This window comes from Eutrigla gurnardus, assembly GCF_963514095.1.
Source record: "Eutrigla gurnardus genome assembly, chromosome: 2".
NCBI classification, from domain to species: Eukaryota; Metazoa; Chordata; class Actinopteri; order Perciformes; family Triglidae; genus Eutrigla; species Eutrigla gurnardus.
In genome coordinates this window covers 30,286,004-30,307,603 of record NC_139916.1, presented here as the reverse complement: position 1 = coordinate 30,307,603, position 21,600 = coordinate 30,286,004, and the positions used below count along the sequence as shown (strand labels likewise).

The 21,600-nt window shown below is 42.5% G+C and overlaps 1 protein-coding gene across 1 annotated transcript; it reads left to right on the top strand.

Annotated features, from left to right (window-relative positions):
• Positions 1–566: 566 nt before the first annotated feature.
• Positions 567–21,233, top strand: lamb3 (laminin subunit beta 3). The gene is made up of 23 exons (XM_084025464.1): positions 567–667; positions 759–813; positions 2,457–2,611; positions 6,247–6,361; positions 6,498–6,571; positions 6,668–6,859; positions 7,234–7,297; positions 7,378–7,568; positions 8,576–8,696; positions 9,270–9,458; positions 10,102–10,257; positions 10,922–11,115; positions 11,437–11,533; positions 12,168–12,540; positions 12,637–12,797; positions 13,162–13,373; positions 13,721–13,927; positions 14,021–14,165; positions 15,056–15,263; positions 16,605–16,746; positions 16,835–17,011; positions 19,367–19,529; positions 20,176–21,233. Exons 2-23 carry the CDS (start codon positions 789–791, stop codon positions 20,313–20,315), a joined length of 3,501 nt encoding a protein of 1,166 aa, XP_083881590.1. The 5' UTR covers positions 567–667; positions 759–788; the 3' UTR covers positions 20,316–21,233.
• The last annotated feature ends 367 nt before the right edge of the window (positions 21,234–21,600 follow it).

Sequence of the window (21,600 nt, the reverse complement as noted above, 5' to 3'; positions counted from 1 at the left end):
TTATAGTAACGTTACATCCTGGTACCGAACACACAGAGAGACCTGTTATAGTAATGTTACATCCTGGTACCCAACACACAGACATCGTAGCTTCAGAGAGAGACATCACTTACCACCTTTGTGGACATTTTTTAGAATTATGTATATTCAGTGTGAAACTTCAACAGTTAGACAAAAAAATGGGGTCTTAGTTTAGAATGTTATCATGCTAACATTAGCATATTAGCAGTAAACACAAAGTCCAGCAGAGGTTGATAGGAATGTCATTCGTTCTGCAGGTATTTGTTCATAAATCAAAATATTCAACACATTTACATTTTGACCCCGTGAAGCAACGTGAAAATTAGTTAGATATATCTTTTGGAAGACTCTTTTTTTTTTTAGCTTGCACATTAGGAACAAACAAAACAATTTAGGTTTTTTAAGTTCTACAAATCTTTTTTTATTTGAGCTTTGTTAATGTTGACTATGTGTCTACGTCTGCCTTTGTGTGTGTGTTTGTGTGTGTGAGTTGACTCATGGAGTGAAGGGAGTGGAGGTGAAGGGTGTGACTCTGACACACACTGTATCATAGCGTCCAGGTGAGACAGTGTTTATAAAGCAGTCTTGGCAGCAACACCCAGTTAAATAGAGCAGATAACAGAGCTGACAGGACACCGATCGCCAGGTGAGTCTCACGTCAGGAAGCACACCTGGCTTTTGATTGTACGTGGTTGTTTCTGCTTGCTGAATTTTTTTCTTTTTTGCTTTCTCGTCAGTTTCAGACATTTTCATAGGAGGAACACAACATGAGAATACTTTTACTCCTAGCTGGTAAGATGTCTTTTTTTTCTTCTTTTCAATCTCGATTTGTCTCCTTTCTGTTTCAAGTTTGTGCTGAAACGTTCACTGACTCAACTTACCACACCAGATGTTTACATTCTAATGGGCTTGACAGTATGCAGGGTTTCATCCAGCAAAACTGCAGCAGCTGATTATCTTATCTCACTCTGTTCTAGCAGAGAGGAGGACCATCCAGACAGAGCTTTAGAACCAGAACGTTTTACTGTGACTTTGGAAAGCTTCCTTTTGGAGTACTGTAGATAAAACCTATTCTTCTACTTTTTATTCAGGCTTCTTTTGTCGCCATGATATGGACTGTGAGGCTTTAGGTAGAAATAGGAAACTCCACAAATCTTTGCAGCACTGTCTGAGGAATGGAAAATGGCATCAGTCTAGACGCTTTAGGCAGATGATTTGAAATATGTTTATGCTCGGGGTACTTTCAGAAGATTTGGTAAAAAATCCATGAGATTGAGATTACTTACTTACTTACTTACTTACTTAGTTAGTTACTTACGTACTTACTTACTTATGTACTTTCTTACTTAGTTACTTACTTACGTACTTAGTTACTTACTTACTTACGTACTGATTTACTTACTTACTTACTTACTTACTTACTTACTTACATAGGCTACTTACTTACTTACTTACTTATTTACTTACTTACTTACTTTCTTTCTTACTTACTTACTTATGTATTTAATTACTTACTTACTATTTATCTCTGTCCATAGATATGACACAACAACAGTGTATACACACACCAGTTAACAAAATATGTTTGGGGATGAGCGAACAAGGCGATGTTGACTAGTGTGATCTACCGGTCATGTGGGGATGAGCTTCTTTTAAGATCAAATGGGGACTATTGCACGCCCCCATACCGTAAACGATTACATTTTAGTGTGAAGACTTGGTTTAAGGTTAGGGTGAGGATGAGGGTGTTGGCAGTTCTGGTTAGATTATGGTAAATCTCCAGGAAATGAAAGTCAGTGAAATGGTTCCAAAAGTCATGAAAACATCCATCCATCCATCCATCCATCCATCCATCCATCCATCGTCTACCGCTGTCATTGGGTGAAGGCAGGGTACACCTGGACAGGACGCCAGTCTATCGTCATGAAAAAAAATGAAAATGATTGAACAAATTCGAGAGGTCTATACAGCTCACATCAGAAAAACAAATGTCTTTACACAGTGAGGTTCAAATGCTGTGTCCTGAATTCCTGTTTTGGACGGTATGTCATGTTAATAGCAGTACCGGCTATATCCTCAATGCCAACCGTCTTCAATCCTTCAAAACAGCCCTCAAAACTCACCTTTTCACTCTTGCTTTTAATCTTTAAACTTGTTTAAACTTGTTTGCTTTGTTCTGTTCTCTTTTGTTATGATTTTTTTTTTTAAAGCATCTTTGAGCACCTGGAAAAGCACATACAACTTTAAAAAACTGTATTCTTCTTCTTATTCTTCTTATTATTAGTATAGTATTAGTAGTAGGCCTATTAGTATTATTCTTATTAGTAGTAGTAGTATTATTATCGTACTGATTGTGAAATGTGATGTTTTTAGGACTGGTTTTTGTCATCTATGCGGTTCCAACACATTTTAACATGCTGCCTTCCTCCTGACAGCCGTGGCTGCAGCATCACAGGCCCTGACTGATTGCTCTTGGGGGGCTTGTTACCCGCCCAGCAAAGATCTGCTCCTGGGCCGGGCTCACCGGCTCCATGCCTCCTCAACCTGCGGCCTCACGGGCTCCGAGGTCTACTGCACCCCATACCAACAGGTAGGATTTCATTTCTGCAGATCAAAGATGTTTTGAGTTTCAACCTCTTACAGTTAGAAAAGTGTGGAAAAGACATATGCCTGGGAGAAAGCAAAGGCATGAACACAGTCAGGATACTGGCTTTCTAACAGTCCATGTCAGCCAACGTCTCAGCCGGCTGTGCTCACACGTGCACGCATGGGTCTGTACGTGGGCTTTACCTCGCCAGGTGGTGCAGAGGTCATGGGGAGCAGACAGACAGCATTGGAGGCTGTGGTGGTTTGGACTAGACTGTCCATTTGTGAAAGAGTGTGATTCCAGTGCCAGAGGCTCATGTTGCAACTGTACTATTTGACCAAAGCAGACTCAGCACAAACCTCCCCTTACTGAATTTTAATGCTGATTTTGAAATAAGTGGTACATTGAGCAAGAACCAAGGCTGTGATGTTGCAATTTTAATTATTGCATAAAAATTGGAGAAAATCACCTCAAATACGAGACAAAAATCACGTATCATGTTGTTTTTATAAAAATCCACTAAACCTAAGTGAACTGTACTTTAACTAAGTATAAACCTGTGTTTAAATAGAAACACTAAAATGTATTTAATATGTGCTGTATTTTCATTTTGTATTGTGAAAAATATACATATACATTAATATATATTAAGTACATTCAATTGTAGTATACTTGAAAGAACTTGCAGACACACTAATCATCAATATAATTCAAGTGTGTTAATGGATAGTTCGTTTGAAGTTTGCTAGTTTGGAACAACTCATTTGTGTATTTTAGTTTAATTTAAATTGTAGGAAAGCAGAATTTCAAGTGCATTTAGTGTACTTTTATGTACTACACTGGAACAAGTATTCTACCAGGACCAGCCCAAGCCTTTTGGGGGCCCTAAGCAGAATTTGATTTGGCCCCCCTCCCACCACCGCAGAGCCACCTGTGCTTGACAATTATTCACACAAATGTCACACTATATGTCACACTATGTTACATTATAAATTGCATAAATTATTAGATATAGCACAAATCACATATCCTGTGATATTTAACTGAGGGGCCCCATTCAGACATCATAACCCATTTTGTAGGATTAAGGGGCATATTCAATCAGAATTATCTTTCTTTTGTGTACATACTTTAATGTTTATGTCACCTGTTTCATTTATTTAATGTAAAAAAAAAACATGATTGGGGGCCCCAAGCAGCCGCTTAGTTTGCTTATGCCTCGGGCCGGCTCTGCTTAGTACACTTTAGTACATGGCCGTGTATTTACTAATATACATGCTGGATTAATTCAAGTTTGCTTTGATTGTGTTATGAGTACATGCAAAAAATGAGTGTCTTGCTAATATATAAGCAATGTACTATTTATGTATTTATGTTCAAGGCAAAACTAAACTTAATCCCACCTAAAAGAGAGAGCAAGCCTTCTGTTGGCGTTACATAACCTTCATACCTTACAGTGTATGAGTTGTGTGTTTAACCTGCCTCAGGGAATGGATAGCTGCGTTAGGTGTGGACTCCCTCTCATTGTTCAATACTTTCCCTTTTTTTTGGTAATACCTGAGCCTCACCTCGTCCAGACAGGGAGGGGCACGAACACTCTGCTTATCTCAGAGCTGACACATAGACACATTCATGACCAACGAACACAGACAATGATGACAATGAAGCCCTTACAGCAGGGGTCTCAAACTCAAACCTGCGTAGGGCTGCTGATGGTCGTGTCATCTCATAGGAGGGCCATGTCAACATACTTCTCATCACACCAGTAATGATGTTTTGTGTTGTATTCCTTTAGAACTGCCACTTTTTCCTTACATATCAGACACTGCTCACCTCACTGCTGCAATACCACATTTTGTAATGAATAATGTGTAATAAATCAATGAATACAATCAACTCCCTACAGACACATTTTAGTCTGATCTTGTGTCTTGGAGTTACCAGAACCTTGAAATTTTTATAGTGTGGCAATAAAAGTATGAAGGAGCTAACTGTTTCTCCATATCCTGGAATAACCTGGGATTTTGCAGACTCCTGGAAATAGAATTGTTGGTATATTTTAGAGTTTCTGCTGTTGATACGAGTATATCTACACTATACAGTATATATCTAATATATACCTGTAACCGACACCTGTCATCCTTACTGTCTTTTTTCAAATGTGAAGATGAGTATAGTGCAGATAGCAGGAGTGTTACCATGGTTCCAGTACAGATCCAGATTTAGATGTATCAGTGTCCACTGTAGACTTTATACTATAACTACCAACTAGACACAAGTACAGTTGATGCAACATTGAGCTGGCAATGATTAATGCAAACAGAGTGTTTGCATGTGTGTTTGAGGTGACACACTGCAGTGCCAAAAGACACAAACCTTGGGGGAAAAGCCCCAACGTTGAATCCCTTTTGACCTACCTACCTATCTGAATTTCCTCACGTGCATTATGTTAAACCTAGCTTAGCATATAGGGGAAACTGGTTTAATCCAAAGCAGGTTTTTTTTTTAATGACATACATTTTAACAATGATGCATCAAAACCTACAGTATTGGTATTACTGGATCTCAGAACTGTTTTTAACAAGTTGCTAATGCACTGTTGTTAGTTACATCCTGGTACTGAACACACAGACATAGTAGCTTCAGAGAGAGTCACATACATACAATTTTACCTCTGCATTTCACCCATCCTAAGCATTAGGTGCTCCAAGGAAACTTAACCTCTGACAACCTGATTCTCCCTCGTTGGAAAACACTGTAAATGTGCGTCCTGATGTGGGTGAGTGAGCTCAGACCCATAGCTGGAGGGAAAACATGAGCGAGGCCTTCATGTTGTAACAATCATAGGGAACTTTTCCCTACAGGGCAAGCAACCATGTCCAGAGTACCCAGCATAAAGGGGCAGCAGTTAAATAATGACTGGTACTTGTGTCTGGGTTATCAAATATATTAATTCCTAAAAACATAGTGGGTATGTGTAAACAGCAGGTAGCTTATCAAAGGGGGAGAAACACCATCTTCTCACATTCAATGCATGAATACAGTATTTGTACATGCAGACTTCACAGGTGCTTTGACTGACTCAGGGTCAGTAGACAAGGCATCATCTAAAACGACTTACTACTGCTACTATTACTACTTTTCTCTGATTTTTGATTGGTATTGGTATTGATTTTAAAAACAGATGGACAAATTCTGCAAGACACTGTTTGTATTTCACAATACATGTGTTTCCTCTGTGTTCACAAGCTCTGCAGGTGTCACAAAACTGAACTTGTGCGAAAGATGTTGAGATTTTACCTCGAGCGGCACATTCGTCCTCCCTCATCTGTTACTGGGCCAAAGTTCTCCACATAGTTGTTGGCAGCTGAAGTGTTTACGACAATGTAAAGCTGCTAGTTCAATCTGTGGTGGATTGATTTTCTGTGACCTGCTCAGTGACACAAGCTTATCTACCTGGCACAGCGGAGGAAAAGAGACCGATTTAGCAGCTGGTCCATGGGTCCGTTTCAGGACAAACACCTGACAAACTGTGACACAGTAACTATACACGGGCTCCATGCACCAAATACTGCAATGGAACCCTGCAGTAAACCATTGTTAATTCTTTTTGTTTTTTGTTTCTTTTTGTTTCTTAGAGGCAGATGAAGTGTTGTCCATGTGACTCCAGGAACCCAAACAGTCCGCTGGCCCACACTGTCCAGGATGTCCTGTCCTCTTCTGGACCACGGAGATGGTGGCAGTCCAAGAAAGGTGGGCAAAGAAAGAAAGAAGAGAGAAAGATTCATATGTAGAAAGATATATATATAGAGATATATCTAGGCTGGAGCTGTAGGAAACAAATATATATATATGATAAATAATTGTGCCATGCTGGTTTGTCCCGTAGAGCTGAATCCAGTCACTCTCCAGTTGGACCTGGACAACCTCTTCCAGCTCGACAACCTAGTGCTCAGCTTCAAGGTACGACACAGTGTGCAATCATCTCCTTTTTAGAAATATTGTATTGTATTTCATCTTGTTGATCTCAGTACAAGTGCATGTCTTGTTATTGTGCAGGGTCCTCGTCCCAATGCTTTTGTTATCGAGAGGACACTAGATGAAGGCAGGACGTGGCAGCCGGCTCTCTACTTGGCTGCAGACTGTCGCAGAGCGTTTCCTGGTGTCCCCACAACAACGCCTCTGACCCTGGATGACACATACTGCTACACACTGCCCCCTACTGCAGCAGACCCGTACCAAGATCACACAGTAAGGACAGACGGCCTCACTTTTCTTCACTCAAGTGTTTTGTTTTGTCAGATTGTATAATGATACTGTTAAAGACTGTTATAGCTTTTATTATATGATTTAATATAACCAGCATCTCTTATTTTTGCCTTCTTATATTCTCATGTTTTGCTATTACTTGAACTTTATTCTGAGGTCTCTTCAACACAAGAGGATGTCATTTCAGTGCAAGAATCTAAACATACTGTTTAGTATAGATGAGGACACACACACACCACACATGGAATGGGAATGCATCAACAAATATTGTTTGTGAAATAAGAGTATGAATGCCGTGATGGAGGAAACAATGATGGAATATAAAGTATGATAACATGCACATTCCTCTTCTCCAGATCCAGTTCAGTCCTCTGCATCAGTATGGGTATGTCCCAGCTCCCAAAAGCCAGAAAATTGAAGGTAAGTTTCTGTCTGGCAGACATAACTCCCCCCAGTGTGTAGGTAGCAGCCCGCTGACTCGCAGCTGTCTCCCCCCACAGATGCGTCTGGGTTGACGGGGCTGAGGGTGAGAATGACGGAGCTCGGCGACGTGCCGCGCTCACCGGGCAGAGCTCTCAGCAGATTCTACGCCCTGAAGGAGATGAGGGTGATGGGCAGCTGTATGTGCCACGGACACGCCAACCAATGCCTGCCAGAGGCCGAAGACAACCCGCTGGCCAACAGCATACAGGTACGTAACAGGTGTTTAGTGGCCGTGGAGGTTAGGGTTCTTTGGGGGCCTTTGAGCACCACAAACCAAGTGTCATGTATTCCCATTATATTGGAGAGACGGCAGACATCTCAAAATTTGCAGCAAAACACTCTAGATGTATATTACAATATTATTTCATTCACGTTTGTATACCTGTGGTGTCCCAGCTCAGAAATGACTGGTCATTAGAAATTAATAGGTAGGCTAGACTAGATGATGGCTGGATTGGTTTTCATGTCAACCCCCGACCCAGGAAGTGCCAACTCATTTCCAGGCTGTAGGACTCTGGAGGCTCATCATTGATTGTGTGGCAGCACAGCTGATAGACGGTTTGTGAGGTTTTGATCACATCTTTGATCAGGACGCGGCAGTGGAGAGACGCCAGCAAACTGAAAGTGAAGATTTATTAGAGGACGTCAGGAAGTTATGAAGATAATAATACAGCATCTGATACCAACCAAGAAACAAACACTTAACAATGTCTTTTCTTTAATAATGAAAACATTTTTGGACTGGAAACACAATTTGAAAATTTGAAACTATTCCAAAAGAAATGCCCTTGTTAAGTCAATATGTTTCATTTTAGAGTTGCGTGAGTTCAGATCAATGAGGCCATGACTAGCAGTTAGAAGTTTCAAACTTATAGAACTTAAGTTTATAAGAAAGATCTAACACATTCTGTGATAATATATGTATTTTTATGGATTCATGTTACGCTATATGGGGCAGTCATTTTGGACTACAAACACAATGTGTGTTCTCCCATGTCTGCTCAGCTACAAAGACATGCAGCTGGGCTTCACTGGCTTCAGGCATGCATGTGGGCGTGATGCTTGTCAACCCCGTGATTGAGCGGCACCTCTAGCCCAGAGAGCCATACGCATATCCAAACATGTTAGTGTGCTGCTTAATGAGTAGACAGCCCTGTCTCTGGTACCCTGCGAAGCAGCTGACCTTCGATGACCAATCTCTTTTTCTCTCTGCAGGTAAACCCTCAGTGTGACTGCCAACACAACACAGCAGGTGTGAACTGTGAGCGCTGTGCTGATCTCTACAACGATCTGCCCTGGAGACCTGCAGAGGAGGGCAACACTCATACCTGCAAACGTAAGACTTCACATCCCTGTAATGTTCAGACTCCAGGATATTAATGTCGGTACCATGGGCTCTATGTCAGATCAGGTGATTATAGAGTCATAAAGCCTTGTGGTGATTGGCCCAGAGACATGACAACACTACACGCCGGTCCCCCCACCAATCATGGCAGCTCGTCTTTCACCATGTGTGATGTCATCCCCACGCTGCTTTCTCTCCAGCTCTTTTCTTTTCCCTCCAGGAAACATCAAGAGGCAAAATTAACAGAAACATTCTAGACTAATGTGATAACCCTACATGGCATAAAGCGATCGATTGTCACTCATGGTTCTAACTGGAGCTGATATGGCGGCCGGGATAGAATCAGATGATATCATGTCAGTTTATCTGTTGAGATGAAACAGATATTGCCAAACTGCATTGTTGCAGTTTTAAAAATGTAATAATAATTACAACAGTATATTGCCTCTGATGCCCCCCCCCCCTTTGTATTAGTTGAAAATGTATGAAAGATTACATTGGGATATGTAATATTATTCTACATACAAAGCCATGCTGTATTAAGCGTATACGATCTCTCCTCAGGCTGTGAGTGTAACAACCACGCCCAGCGCTGTCGCTTCGACCAGGCCGTGTTCGAGGCCAGCGGACGGAGGAGCGGCGGCGTGTGTGAGGGGTGCTTGCATCATACCACAGGGCCAAAGTGTGACCAGTGTGCCCCCGGCTACCAGCCCAACCCTCGCAGCCGGATGGACCAGCCTGACGCCTGCACACGTAAGTGGCTCTTTAGTGACATGAAGCACTCGGAGCAACGCATTCAAAATCTTCAAACTTGAACTTCTAAAATGTGCAGCCTCTTAAGCTGTAGACCAGGGGTGTCAGGCTTATGGAGGGTTTAATCCAGCCCGCAAGATCATTCTGCTAAGAGTAAAAATTACTGTTCATGCTGGAGCTGACCAGCATGGATATACAATATATATGTGTCATAAACACAACAAACAGACATATCTTTATTTGTCTTTCGCCATGCTTAATTCTAGCTGCATTGATGCGTTCTGCTGCAGCCTCTTTTTTTTGGATGTGCTCTTCTGCCACTCTGTGCCCCCTCATTACACAAAAGGGCTTTGTCGAAAAAGAGAGAAGTGGACACATAGTGCAGTCTTTCAAGAAAAATGGGCCTTTTCTTATTTATTCACGGAGGTGAATGGGGAACCTGTCTGTCTGGTGTGTTCACAGCAGGTTTCAGTATGTATCATATTGTCATATCGTCGTTATTTATAGGTTATTATGCCAGGATTTTACTGATCTGGCCCACTTGAAATAACATTTGGCTGTATGCGGCCCCCGAAGGAAAATGAGTTTGATACCCCTGCTGTAGACACGATGTTTGACGAGTGTGTGATGTTTGTGTTGCCAGGTTGCATCTGCAGCCCTGAGGGGGCGGTGGATGAAGGCCAGTGTGGCGACACCACGGGCTTGTGTCAGTGTAAACAGAACGTTGAAGGTCCTCGCTGTGACCACTGCCAGACCGGCTACTACGACCTGAGTGCCTCCAACCCTCTGGGCTGCTCCAGTGAGTCATAAACACCACACTCTTCTGTTGTCAGGGTTCCCCACATCAATGTTGAAACCACACGTACACCAGTACTGCTTCCTGTGGTACTGGTTGATCTGTGTAGGTTTTGGAAGACAGATACTCATTCTAATATTTGTTAAATCAAAGGTGTCTGATCTGAAAGTGTTACTAATTAATGTATTTATCTTTGGTTTTGATGTTTTTTCAATTATTTATTTTATTTTGGTACAGTCATTTGAATGACAATATCAGTATCAATATTTTTTATCTATTAAAATAGAATCTTTGATTTCTTAATCATTTGATATTTTTTTACAGATGGATGGCTATTTATTAAAAGGATAACATTTAGAATTGTTGATGGTTTACACCATCTCTGGGGTAATTTATTGGATGGTGGAGCTGCTGCTATAACGAAACAAGCGAACGATCATTGACGATTGCTAATTGGTGGCAGAAAACCAACGTGATTGAGGCATATCTAAAAGTTATAAATGATTCCCTTTTTCTTTTCCACTGATCCAAACTGTGAGTCCAAACAGTGAGTTTTTTGGTTGGTTGCAATCTGAGCGTCACCACTAGATGCTGCTGTTACTGCCTCTAATGGCTGTGTGGAATCTGTCCAGCTCTCCTCCCTAACTCTGATGTCTCTGCTGTCCAGAGTGTTCCTGTTCTCCCGACGGCTCGCTGTCTGGCGTGTGTGACCCAATGACCGGCCAGTGTCCCTGCCGTCCCCACTTCCACGGCCGGACCTGTGAAGCGTGTTCAAGAGGCTACTGGAAACCGGCGTTGACGGGACGCTGCACACCCTGCGGCTGTGACCCCACCAGGTCACACAGCGATACGTGTGACCAGGTATGCCCTCCACACACATACAAACAAAATGTACTCTGCGCTGCATTGATAAAGGGGAAGTGAGGGGGTGGAAGGAGTGATGATAGACCTATTTAATGACATTACCATGGCAACGACGTATATACATCACATAGCCCTTATGTCCAACAATATAGAACTTTTTTTCTATAAATGGCACTTTGCAGCCTGTGCATACGACTGATTATCCACCTCTCTGTCCCACTATAACCAGTCCATAAGTATAAGGATATGATGATGATGATGATTTTTAGAGTTTGTATCCACTTCACCAGTAATGACACCCTTTTTCCCCGGTTCCAGGTGACGGGCCAGTGTCAGTGTAGACCAGGTTTTGGAGGCCAGACTTGCATCGAGTGTCCAGAGAAGACGTACGGAGACCCTCTCATAGGCTGCCAATGTGAGTCCCAGCTTTCCATCACTCCATTTGTTGGATTTGTGGCTATAGATATGGGACAATATGAAAATTTCATCTCATGATCATCCTGGACAAAATATTTGCAATTCACAATATTATCCAGAATAATAAAATATGCTTCAAAACTATTCAAATGGCTGCAAATCAAAAAATAATGTAACATACATTTTAATATAACATTCGTGTATAGTGAGTCTGTTGTTTCTAATTATTGCCGGAGGCCTTTTTTTTTAATCACGCTGTGTGTTACACTACCTTTCTATGATAGTGAGCTGGATGGGTTTTTCACTTCACTCATGTGATGATTATCCTGATAATAGAAAATTCACCACAATCAGCCAATTGTGAGTTTTGTTAAAATCGTGTATCATGCTATCACTAGTGGGATGTAATAGCTCCAGATTAGTTTGCTGCCTCAGTTATGACAAAATAAAAAGGTTATTACTCAGCAGTTAGATTAGACCTTTCAACACATTAACATTCACTCTGTTGTAAGCTCCACCAAAAATATGAAATTTTGATTCTTATTGTCAAAACAAACAACTCTACATATTCTATAACTTCCCATGAATAAGTGTGTGTGCAGGTTTGACTGAGTGTTTCTCCTCCTTGGTAGCATGTCGCTGTGATGCTGAAGGAACGCTCCCAGACATGTGCGTTAAGCAGACGGGAGCCTGTTTGTGTCGGCCGGGCGTCACGGGAACTCGCTGTGACTCCTGCAGCCCCGGACACTGCGACTCCTTCCCTGGCTGCGAGACGTGTCCCTCCTGCTTCTTCACGCTGGACGCCCAGAGACAGAACCTCAGCTCGGCTCTGGATAGACTCGCCCCCAGACTGCCTCGCCCCGGAGGTGCTGGCGATCTGGGAAACTTTGGACCTCGCATCCGCAACCTGCTGGCCAGCCTGAAGCTGATCCAGGACACCATCTCCCTTCCACCCAATATTGTCACAAAGGTCGATGATGCTCTATCCCAACTGAACAAGCTCAGGTGAGGGGATGAGAAAATATAGCACACATTTACAGCTCTTTACAAAGCTTGTTGTGGGGAAAAATGTCTATAGATGGATGTCATTTCTTCTTCCAGGGACCAACTGGACAAGGTTGACGATGACCTTTCACCCATGACAAGAACTCCTGGTCTGGACTCAGAGCTGGACAGACTGCAGACTCTGCTGGACAGCCTCACTCTGGAATACAAAGCCAAGAAAGACGCAAAGGATAACTCAGTCAGTCAAAACAATGCAGGTCAGGCACCAATCAGCATAGAAATAATAAAAAATAAAGCAGGAGTATTCAAATCAACGTGCAGGATGCTCGGAGCAGCGACCATTTTTATCTATAGGCTACTGCTGCAATAGAGGCGAAGTCATCTCTCTTCATGGTGAGGCGTGACATCGCTTTACAGTCACCATGGCAACCATCAACAATCTCCATTTTCTTCTGAAGTAGTCACAGAAAACTGTTCAGTCTCCATTCTACTGCTATTCTGTTCCCAGACTACCCACTACTCTTTTAGTCATGGTTGATCAAAAGAACATCTCACCACTGTGTTTCTCACACATGACATGATATGATGACTTCTTATATGCTGAGTCGTTGCTTCCTTCAGGATCATTTACTGCCATCAAGAACGCCTACGATGAGTCCACCGACGCGGCTAAGAACGTGGATGACAGTGGAAAGCTCGTGAAGGAGTCAGCTGACATCAGAAAGGAGGCGACAGACCTTCAAGACCAAGTTCAGCCAGCCAACACGAGAAACCTGGACAAACTGAACCAGAGCATGGCCTTGCGACCGGACCTCACTCCTGCTGCCAAACAGGTGAGCAGCCTCATGTCATCAACACCCTGCTGGTTACATTCAGCATGTCTAGCTAGGTTTAGGCAAAAACAACTTAGTTGAGGAAAAGAGCTTGGTTGACGTTCACTTGACTGACTAGCGGGTCACGTGACTATCGACGAGAACCATTCACATGACTAACTAACAAGGTTCAGGCCTCACGATGCGGATATGAGATTATACTGAGTTCCTATTGGGAATAGTAAATGGACATGCACTTATATAGCGCTTTTCTACCTTACTAGGCATTTTGCACTACATTCAGTCTGTTTACACATTCACACGCATGGCGCAGCACTAGTTAAACAGCTCTCTGTGTGTGTTTTCAGGTATGTGGCAGCGTTCGCTCAAAGTCCTGCACCCCTCTCCAGTGTGAAGGGGGGCCGTTGTGTCCACCAGCCGGGACCCCGCCATGTGAAAAGGGTGCAAAGTGTGTGGGCGCTCTGCCTCTGAGCAAGAGGGCCGACACCGATGCCCAGGACGTGAAGGAGCGACTGGAAAAGCTCACGGGGAAGATCACAGACGCTGCAGAGAAGGTACACCACACCCTGATCCCGTTTGTAGGCTATTTAGGTACTTCTCATGAAGAGTCCAAAGATGAAAGTGAAGTGAACTTCCCTTCCTTCCAGCTCCAGGAAACACAGGAGACAACCAACCAGGTGAGGGAGTCTGCAGAGAAGCTGTCCAATAAGATGAAGCAGACCAGAGACGAGCTGGAGGACGATTTGAAAGAGATGCGTGACGTTGTCAAAGACCTCAAAGATTACCTGTCAGGTAAAGATGGCTCTGATGCAGAGAGTAGAGAGCTTGACTTACTTTCACTTATAATGGCTGCTTTGGAATGGATTCACCAGAAGGTCGCGCTAAGGTCGTTCCTTTGCCATCATGCTTCCATGTCACTAGGATTTAAAGACAGGGGGGCTTAGCCCCCAGGAGAACCATACAACATCTTTGTACTACTGTATTACAACTACAACCAGTGAAGAAGTCCAGCTAGTAACAAGTTTAAGGCAACACACATGGTCTCTTCCATCTCTTGTGTTGAACAAGAGTTACTGTCATGTTAACTTTTAGACACATTAAAGGTGCAAGCTTAGAGCCTGATGATGTAAATGTGTCTTAAAGTAATAGCGTATCTAATTCCTCTCTCCATTAGATCAGCTGCAGGTCTAAAGAATGTACTTTACTTACACAGTTACTGTCCTCTGATTGGTTCAATCAGAGTGTGATTCTGTCATAAAGTATACAGTAGAATAAACCAAGACTGGGTTTAAAGGTCACAGTGAAATCTGACAATATACATATGAACTTTACCCATATAACTGTATTTATATGTATTGATTCTGTATTTATTCCAGCTAAATGAGGATACAGTGTATATAAAAACAAAAAGACAAATAGGCTTTACAGAAATACTTCTTTCTAAATTATATTCTTTCTCCAGACTATAATCCTAAAACTCTATGTATACCCTTTCATCAGTATGAATTTTTCTGAAAAAAAATAAATAATTAAATACAAAATAAATAAATTAGGCCTTACAACATCATTGCCTCCAACCTGTGTGTGTGTGTGTGTGTGTGTGTGTGTGTGTGTGTGTGTGTGTGTGTGTGTGTGTGTGTGTGTGTGTGTGTGTGTGTGTGTGTGTGCATGTGTGTGTGCAGACCCGTCCTCCAACCTGTCCCACATCCAGGAGGTGAGCGACTGGATCCTGAAAGCCAAGCTGCCTCTCAGCCTGGCTGCTCTGAAGAGGAAGCTGGAGGAGCTGAAGGATCTGGCGGCGAGTTTACCGGACAGCTCGGCGGTGCTGAACATGGCCGAGCCGCAGCTGGAAACGGCCAGGAAACTGCTGCAGGAAGCCCAGGATGCCAGGTGGGCCTTCACACTACTGTTTCACATCGAGTTTGCCTTTCATCATGGCCACAATGTTTCATTATACATGATATATTGATGTTTTATTTCAATTGATCATATAATAATAATAATAATAATAATAATAATAATAATAATATATGTAACAAGGGGTCAGCAAGTGTTAAGTGTTATTAGGGTAAGTGTTATAAGGTTAACACTAATTTAATTAAAATTGTTATAATTTTACATCCATAAAGGCGACGGAATAGAAACATTTTAAAGGAAAAACCCTTTTTCTCCCATAATCAGGACATAGTCATCATAAGAGAACATCCTGATGAAAACATCCACATCTGAGTTGAAATCATGAACCCTTCCCTCCTTCCACCTGTCTGGTTCATCAGTTATCAATGGACCAAATTGTGTTAAGAAAGGCAATGAGCACGAGCCAATCAGAGGCAGTGTAGTGTAATCGACTAAACGACCTTAAAAAACAGGCAGCGCAACAGTCAACGGCTGTGAAAAATGATGGTCATTTGGTAATGCAATGTTAATTTGGCATGCAAATCTTCAACATTTCCAAAAACAGTGAGGACATAACGTTGGGAGGAATTTGATTGGATGGTTGAAAAGATTAGCTTACCACCTTCTCTAGCTTGATTGATGGATAGATGTCATGATATTATTGGTTGAAATTGGTTGGTAGCTGATGAAAGCACATAAATCATATTTTGTTTTTCAAGGGAGAAAAATATGTTGAATTTTGATATAAAATACAAGGACATTTATTCTTTTATTTTTTCAGCATACATTGTTAAGCCAAGGCACATTTCATAGACAATAAAGTGATACAAAATTGAAGAATTAAAAGAAAATAAAGGCAAAATTGAAATGCATAGAAAACTCCTCATTAAAACCAGCCAATAATAAAATAAAGTTTAAAATTTAATAATAATAAAATAAAATAAAATAAAAATGAATCATTAAAAACAAGAATATCAAGGAATAGAAAATACAGTGCAGCATAAGAAGCTCACAGATAGTATTGATTACTGAAAGAATAGGTTAAATAGGTGAACAATATGGCTGAGGGTGTTATCTTTAACAAACGTTTAAATTATTAAGCTTTTTCATGTCTGTGACATGTTCAATGTCAATATACTGTCGACAGATGTATTTGCTGTGAACCACACGCAGGCAGAGACACAGCCGACATGCTATTGTATAAATCAACATTTCAAAATGACACAGACATGGGTGCAGGCTGGCCCCTAATATCAAGCATCTCTGAGTTAATCTGGAGTTCTATGGAATAGAAGGGCAGATCCTGAGCGGCTTCCCTCTCATTCCCTCTGACAGGGACACGGCGCTGGGTGTGAAGGCCGACGTGGATGGCTTGCTGGCAGGCCTCGACTCGGAAGAGCTCACCCTTAATGATCTGGAGGACAAACTGCAGGACAGCGTGGCTGTCATTAACGACCTGCACAACAACCTGACTGAGGTAGGAAGCACAGATACATCACACACTGGATGAGAATGAAAGCTGCTTGCTGAGCGCTGCTGAGCTTTTCAACTTTCTCCTCACGCAGGCCAAAGAGCAGCTGAGGCCGGCTGAGAAGACTCTGGACGACGTAGCGACACAGATCCCGCCACTGAAGCCTCAACTGGATGAGATCAGAGACCTGCTGCAGAACACAAAGCAGCGGAGCCAGGTCGCTAAGGACAACGCAGATGGAGCTGAGGGAGAAGCAGATCAGGCCAACAAGGTGGGAGACACGCTCCAGCTAATGGTGGTCTTCAGGGGGCGTTTGTTCAGCTCGCACTATTTAATATCAGCAGCAGACTATAAAGATTTAAACTAGCTGAAACATTGAAATGGTGAGTTATCCTTATAAGTCAATATAAACCAAAGTAAGTCATGACCAAATGACTGCCTTTTAGGGTAAGTAGTTACAAAGGGTTTGTGGGAGACAGGGATGGGATCATACAGGATTATATCAGGCATCATGGGGAATTTTCATTATTGGGATAATCGTGAATATCGGGAATATCTGGAATTAATAAAGATGTCAAGCTCACTATCATGGTAGAGACGTGAAAAAAAGCAAGAAAGGACAGACTTACAATGTTGCTCTTATGTTACATTATTTTCTATTTGTCTTTTATGATCTCCAATTAAAAAATCTTATTTTTATGATTTTCTGGATAATATCTTGAATTGTAATTATTTTGGCTGAGATAATCATGACATGACATTTTCATATTAAAGACTGAGGGCCCTAGTGTCGTAGACTTGGCGTAGTAGTCAGTGCGCAGCGCACGTGCGCCACGCCAACGGGGTGTGTCTGCCTGAACTTTGCAAGTTTTGTGCACCGCGCAGGCTCGCGCAGGCACGCCTCCCGTCACTCCCACCTGCGCAAGTGGGAAAGAGGGAGGAGGAGAAGGCGTGAGTGGGATTGGCTGCGTTTCGGATCGCATGCATTTGCGTCTATGCATGCACGAGACTTGAGAGGATCCGCCGGAACTCGTCATAAACACGTCAACTTATCACCACGTCAAGTCGGACACAGGTGCACTTCACAGACTTTTTTTTTTTTTTTTTTTTTTTTAAACTTTATTAATAATTATATACATAACAAAAACTGTCTCCAGGGGAAACTTCACGGACTTTGCACAAAGAATATGGCCTGCTCAGTGACGCTGGCTTTCTTTCTATTCGAGCCGAGGCATTTAAACTCCCGTTGTTGACGGAGGCTGAGGAATTTTCTCACGTGGGAAATACCACGTGATAATTCTAACCAACTAGGGCAACGTTGAGGGGAGTGTCTTATGTCCGCACTTATTTGAGACCAACTGCACAGAAAAGCATGTGGAGGGAGGTACCCAGGAGATACCGCGAGTTTTTAAAGTCATGTGACATGTCGCAAAGGGAAGTTATCGCCAGCATTTCTGATGTTTTTTTCCCAGAATGCCTGGTTTTGCGAGGCAAATGCATGCGCATGCATGATTCGAAACGCGCCTAATAACAATGCCGATATTATAAAAAACAGGAGAGAGAGAGAGAGGGAGATGTTTTGGTCCGAGAGGCTGAGTTTCCGTTACGCGTGCCATCCGCCTTTGATCTGACGTCAGATGTGACGGGACAATCTATATAGATATAAATTCACGTGTTGATTCAATTAGTTGCATTAAATAGTGTTTGTTGTGATTATTTATTCCATTTAAATGTGCCTGGAACTGTGGAAACCTGCCTGTGAGGTCTCGGTGACGTGTACGCACTGCCCGCCGGTCAGCCAAACTTCCACTCCGCTAGCTGTAGGCTTGTTTCGAATCAAGCATGCATATGCATTTGCCTCGCAAAACAAGGCATTCTGGGAAAAAAACGTCACAAATGCTGGTGATAACTTCCCTTTGCGACATGTCACATGACTTTAAAAACTCGCGGTATCTCCAGGGTACCTCCCTTCGCATGCTTTTCTCTGCAGATGGTCTGAAATAAGTGCGGTATTGGTGGTATTTCCCACGTGAGAAAATTCCTCAGCCTCCGTCAACAAGGGGAGTTCAAATGCCTCGGCTCGAGTTCGTCAGCGACGAAGAAAGCCAGCGCCACTGGGCAGGCCATATTCTTTGTGCAACCTTGTGAAGTTTCCCCTGGCGCGATAGTTTTTGTTATGTATACAATTATTAATAAAGTTTAAATAAAAAAAATAATAAAAAAAACCCGTGAAGTGCACCTGTGTCCGACTTGACGTGGTGAGAACTTGGCGTGTTTATGACGAGTTCCGGCGGATCCTCTCAAGTCTCGTGCATGCATCGGCGCAAATGCATGCGATCCAAAACGCGCCCTGTAATTCGCCTTGAATTAATGGACTTTATTTGCGCCTTGCACCGAGAGTAGACTAGGTTGGAGCTGGCGAGCTTGCGGCGAAGTCTCGGCGAAGCTTTTTGCCACGAAACTTCCGCTGCACCAAGCTGAATCTGTGACGCCTCCCCCTGCTGCGCCGCCACACCCATCTTGGCGCAAGCGATCCACCAAACTGCCAAACTGACCGTGCGCAAGGCTGCGCGGGTCGAAACTTGCATTACGCCGGCATAAAATGCATGTGTGTGTGTGTTTGTAGGACCTGCTGTCTTTGGAGAAGCAGCTGGAGGATCTTAAAGACAAGGCTCCAGCCGGCGGGGCGGGTGGCGAGGCGGGGCCACTGGGGGATCGACTGGCGAAGCTGCAGCAGGATGCCGGAGTTTTGACCAACACCACCCAAAACATGTTAAATGCTCTGGAAGGTAAGACAGCAGAACTACACTAGACTCACTCACTCACTCACTCTCAGATCGGCTTGTTCAGGTTCCCTGCTGATCGAGGGGCCTATGATACAGAATTAACATTCTGAGAAGACAGGCTGTTTGACAGACAGAAAAATACACCAAATATATTTAATATTTCGAATTTACATTATATGTTCATTGCATTTGCTGTGACGTTTTACTATTGAGTTAAAGGCAGTTCGTCCCAAATATGACCCACATGATTGTCTACTTTTTTCAGTGGGCGGGGATTCGTTTCAGCTCAACTGTTTTTAACATGGCAGACGGGTCACGATTCTTCTCATTTTACAGTTAAACAATAACTTAAATATGTTTCTGAACACATTTGAGTTTGAGTTCACAATCAGACAGCTGTTTGAGCCTCCTCTGCCCGGATTGGTTGTTTTTCTTGCAGTTTAATCTTGCAAATGCCATCACAAGCACTATAATGAGGCAGAGAACTTTGTTTTTGCATCTCTCATGTGCTAATTTGTGCAAATATAACAGAAAAGTTATTTTTGAATACAATTTTGAACACAGAGGAGGTGACCCTGTCATCAGTGGGATGTTTTGGAGGTCTGCAGTGGTTTCATTAGATCCCAACTCACTCCCTGTACTTCTCCAGGTAAAGCAGATTCCCTCAGGGGGCTTCAGGACGAGATCCTTCAGAAGTCAACAAAGCTCGAAGGACTTGATGCCAAGCTTCAAAACCTTTTGACACAACTTCGAAAGAAAGGCAAAGACCTGAGCACCTGCCAGGGCTGAACATCCCCGCGCTGCTGCCGTCCCCTGCAAGCCTTCACACATTCAGCCCTTCTACTGTTTAACAACACTGTCACTTTACTCACTCTGGAACACTTTGCTAGAACTCTCCTCTATAGCACTGCACCTCTTCTCTGGCAGTTGTCAAAGAATTGTGGGAAATGTAGGAAGTAATTATTTGGGGGTCAGCCCAGTCGCCAGGATTACAGAAGGTTGGCATCGTACATTTGTGCAAACCACAGATAAGTTGGCGTTATTAGTGATGTCGTACAGTTCTAGGCACGCGGCGGTATATCAAACGACTGTTAATGAAAGTTGAGTGCTATAATAACGAGTATAACAAGTGAGAAAATCCATAAGAGCCTGATGGAAGGGTGATGGATGACTTTCACCCAGGAGACTGCTGTTTGTGTCCCGTGTAAGACCTAATGTAACCGTGGACTTTACACTTGTTATGTAACGTAACAAGACATTCTGCTGAGTTATGTATTTATGCTAGTGGCACTGTTATTTGACCTTGATGCATTATTATTTAAACTATGATGTTTTTGCTAACCTTTCGTTGTCTAAACGTAACCAATCGTTTCACAATGTGGCATTGAGAATTTGAATGAATGATGAAGCATATTTTTGATCATGAATGTGGACATTAAACATAGGCCTATCCCATGGTTGGCCAATATTTCTTCTATGTTGCTCCTATTCTTTGTAAAAAAAAAAAATTAAAAAAAACTTTATGACTACTTTATGGAAGCAAAGAGCCAACACACACTTTTATTTTTCAACAGGAATACACTCCACTGCATTTATTGTATGTTTCACAACTGAAAAGGGTGAATGTTTGCTTATTTATTTTCTGTTTTGCATCTATTGTTTGTGCATGATCCACAGTATTTAAATAAAAGCCTGTTAATACTTTGATACTAAGAAAACGTGTGTCACTATGTTTGTGAAATCAGAATCCTCTCTGAAGTCACTCGTGTTGACAGCATCTTGACACCAGCTTGTGGCACTTGTTGAGTTCAGGTGTTTAACAATAGAGTAGTTTATGTACAAAGCACAGCAAACAGCAGGCTGCTGTGTCCATGACTCCACCTCACAGTCAAGTTTAATCTCATTCACTAATGAAGGGAACACTTCAATCATCTCAGTCTAGCACCAAGTCAGTTAAACTTCAGGGAGATCAATCTGTCCATTTAGGAAACACAAGTGTTTGTGAAGCAGTTTCAGCTGCTTTGGTGCAAATGAAAGTGAAAACAGGAGGCAAAAGCAAGACAAGCCCCAACAA

Coding starts and splice junctions, on each gene's coding strand:
- lamb3 (XM_084025464.1), top strand. CDS start 789: ATGAGAATACTTTTACTCCTAGCTG. Junction 6,572..6,667: donor ACCTAGTGCTCAGCTTCAAG/GTACGACACAGT, acceptor GTTATTGTGCAG/GGTCCTCGTCCCAATGCTTT. Junction 12,798..13,161: donor AGTCAGTCAAAACAATGCAG/GTCAGGCACCAA, acceptor TGCTTCCTTCAG/GATCATTTACTGCCATCAAG.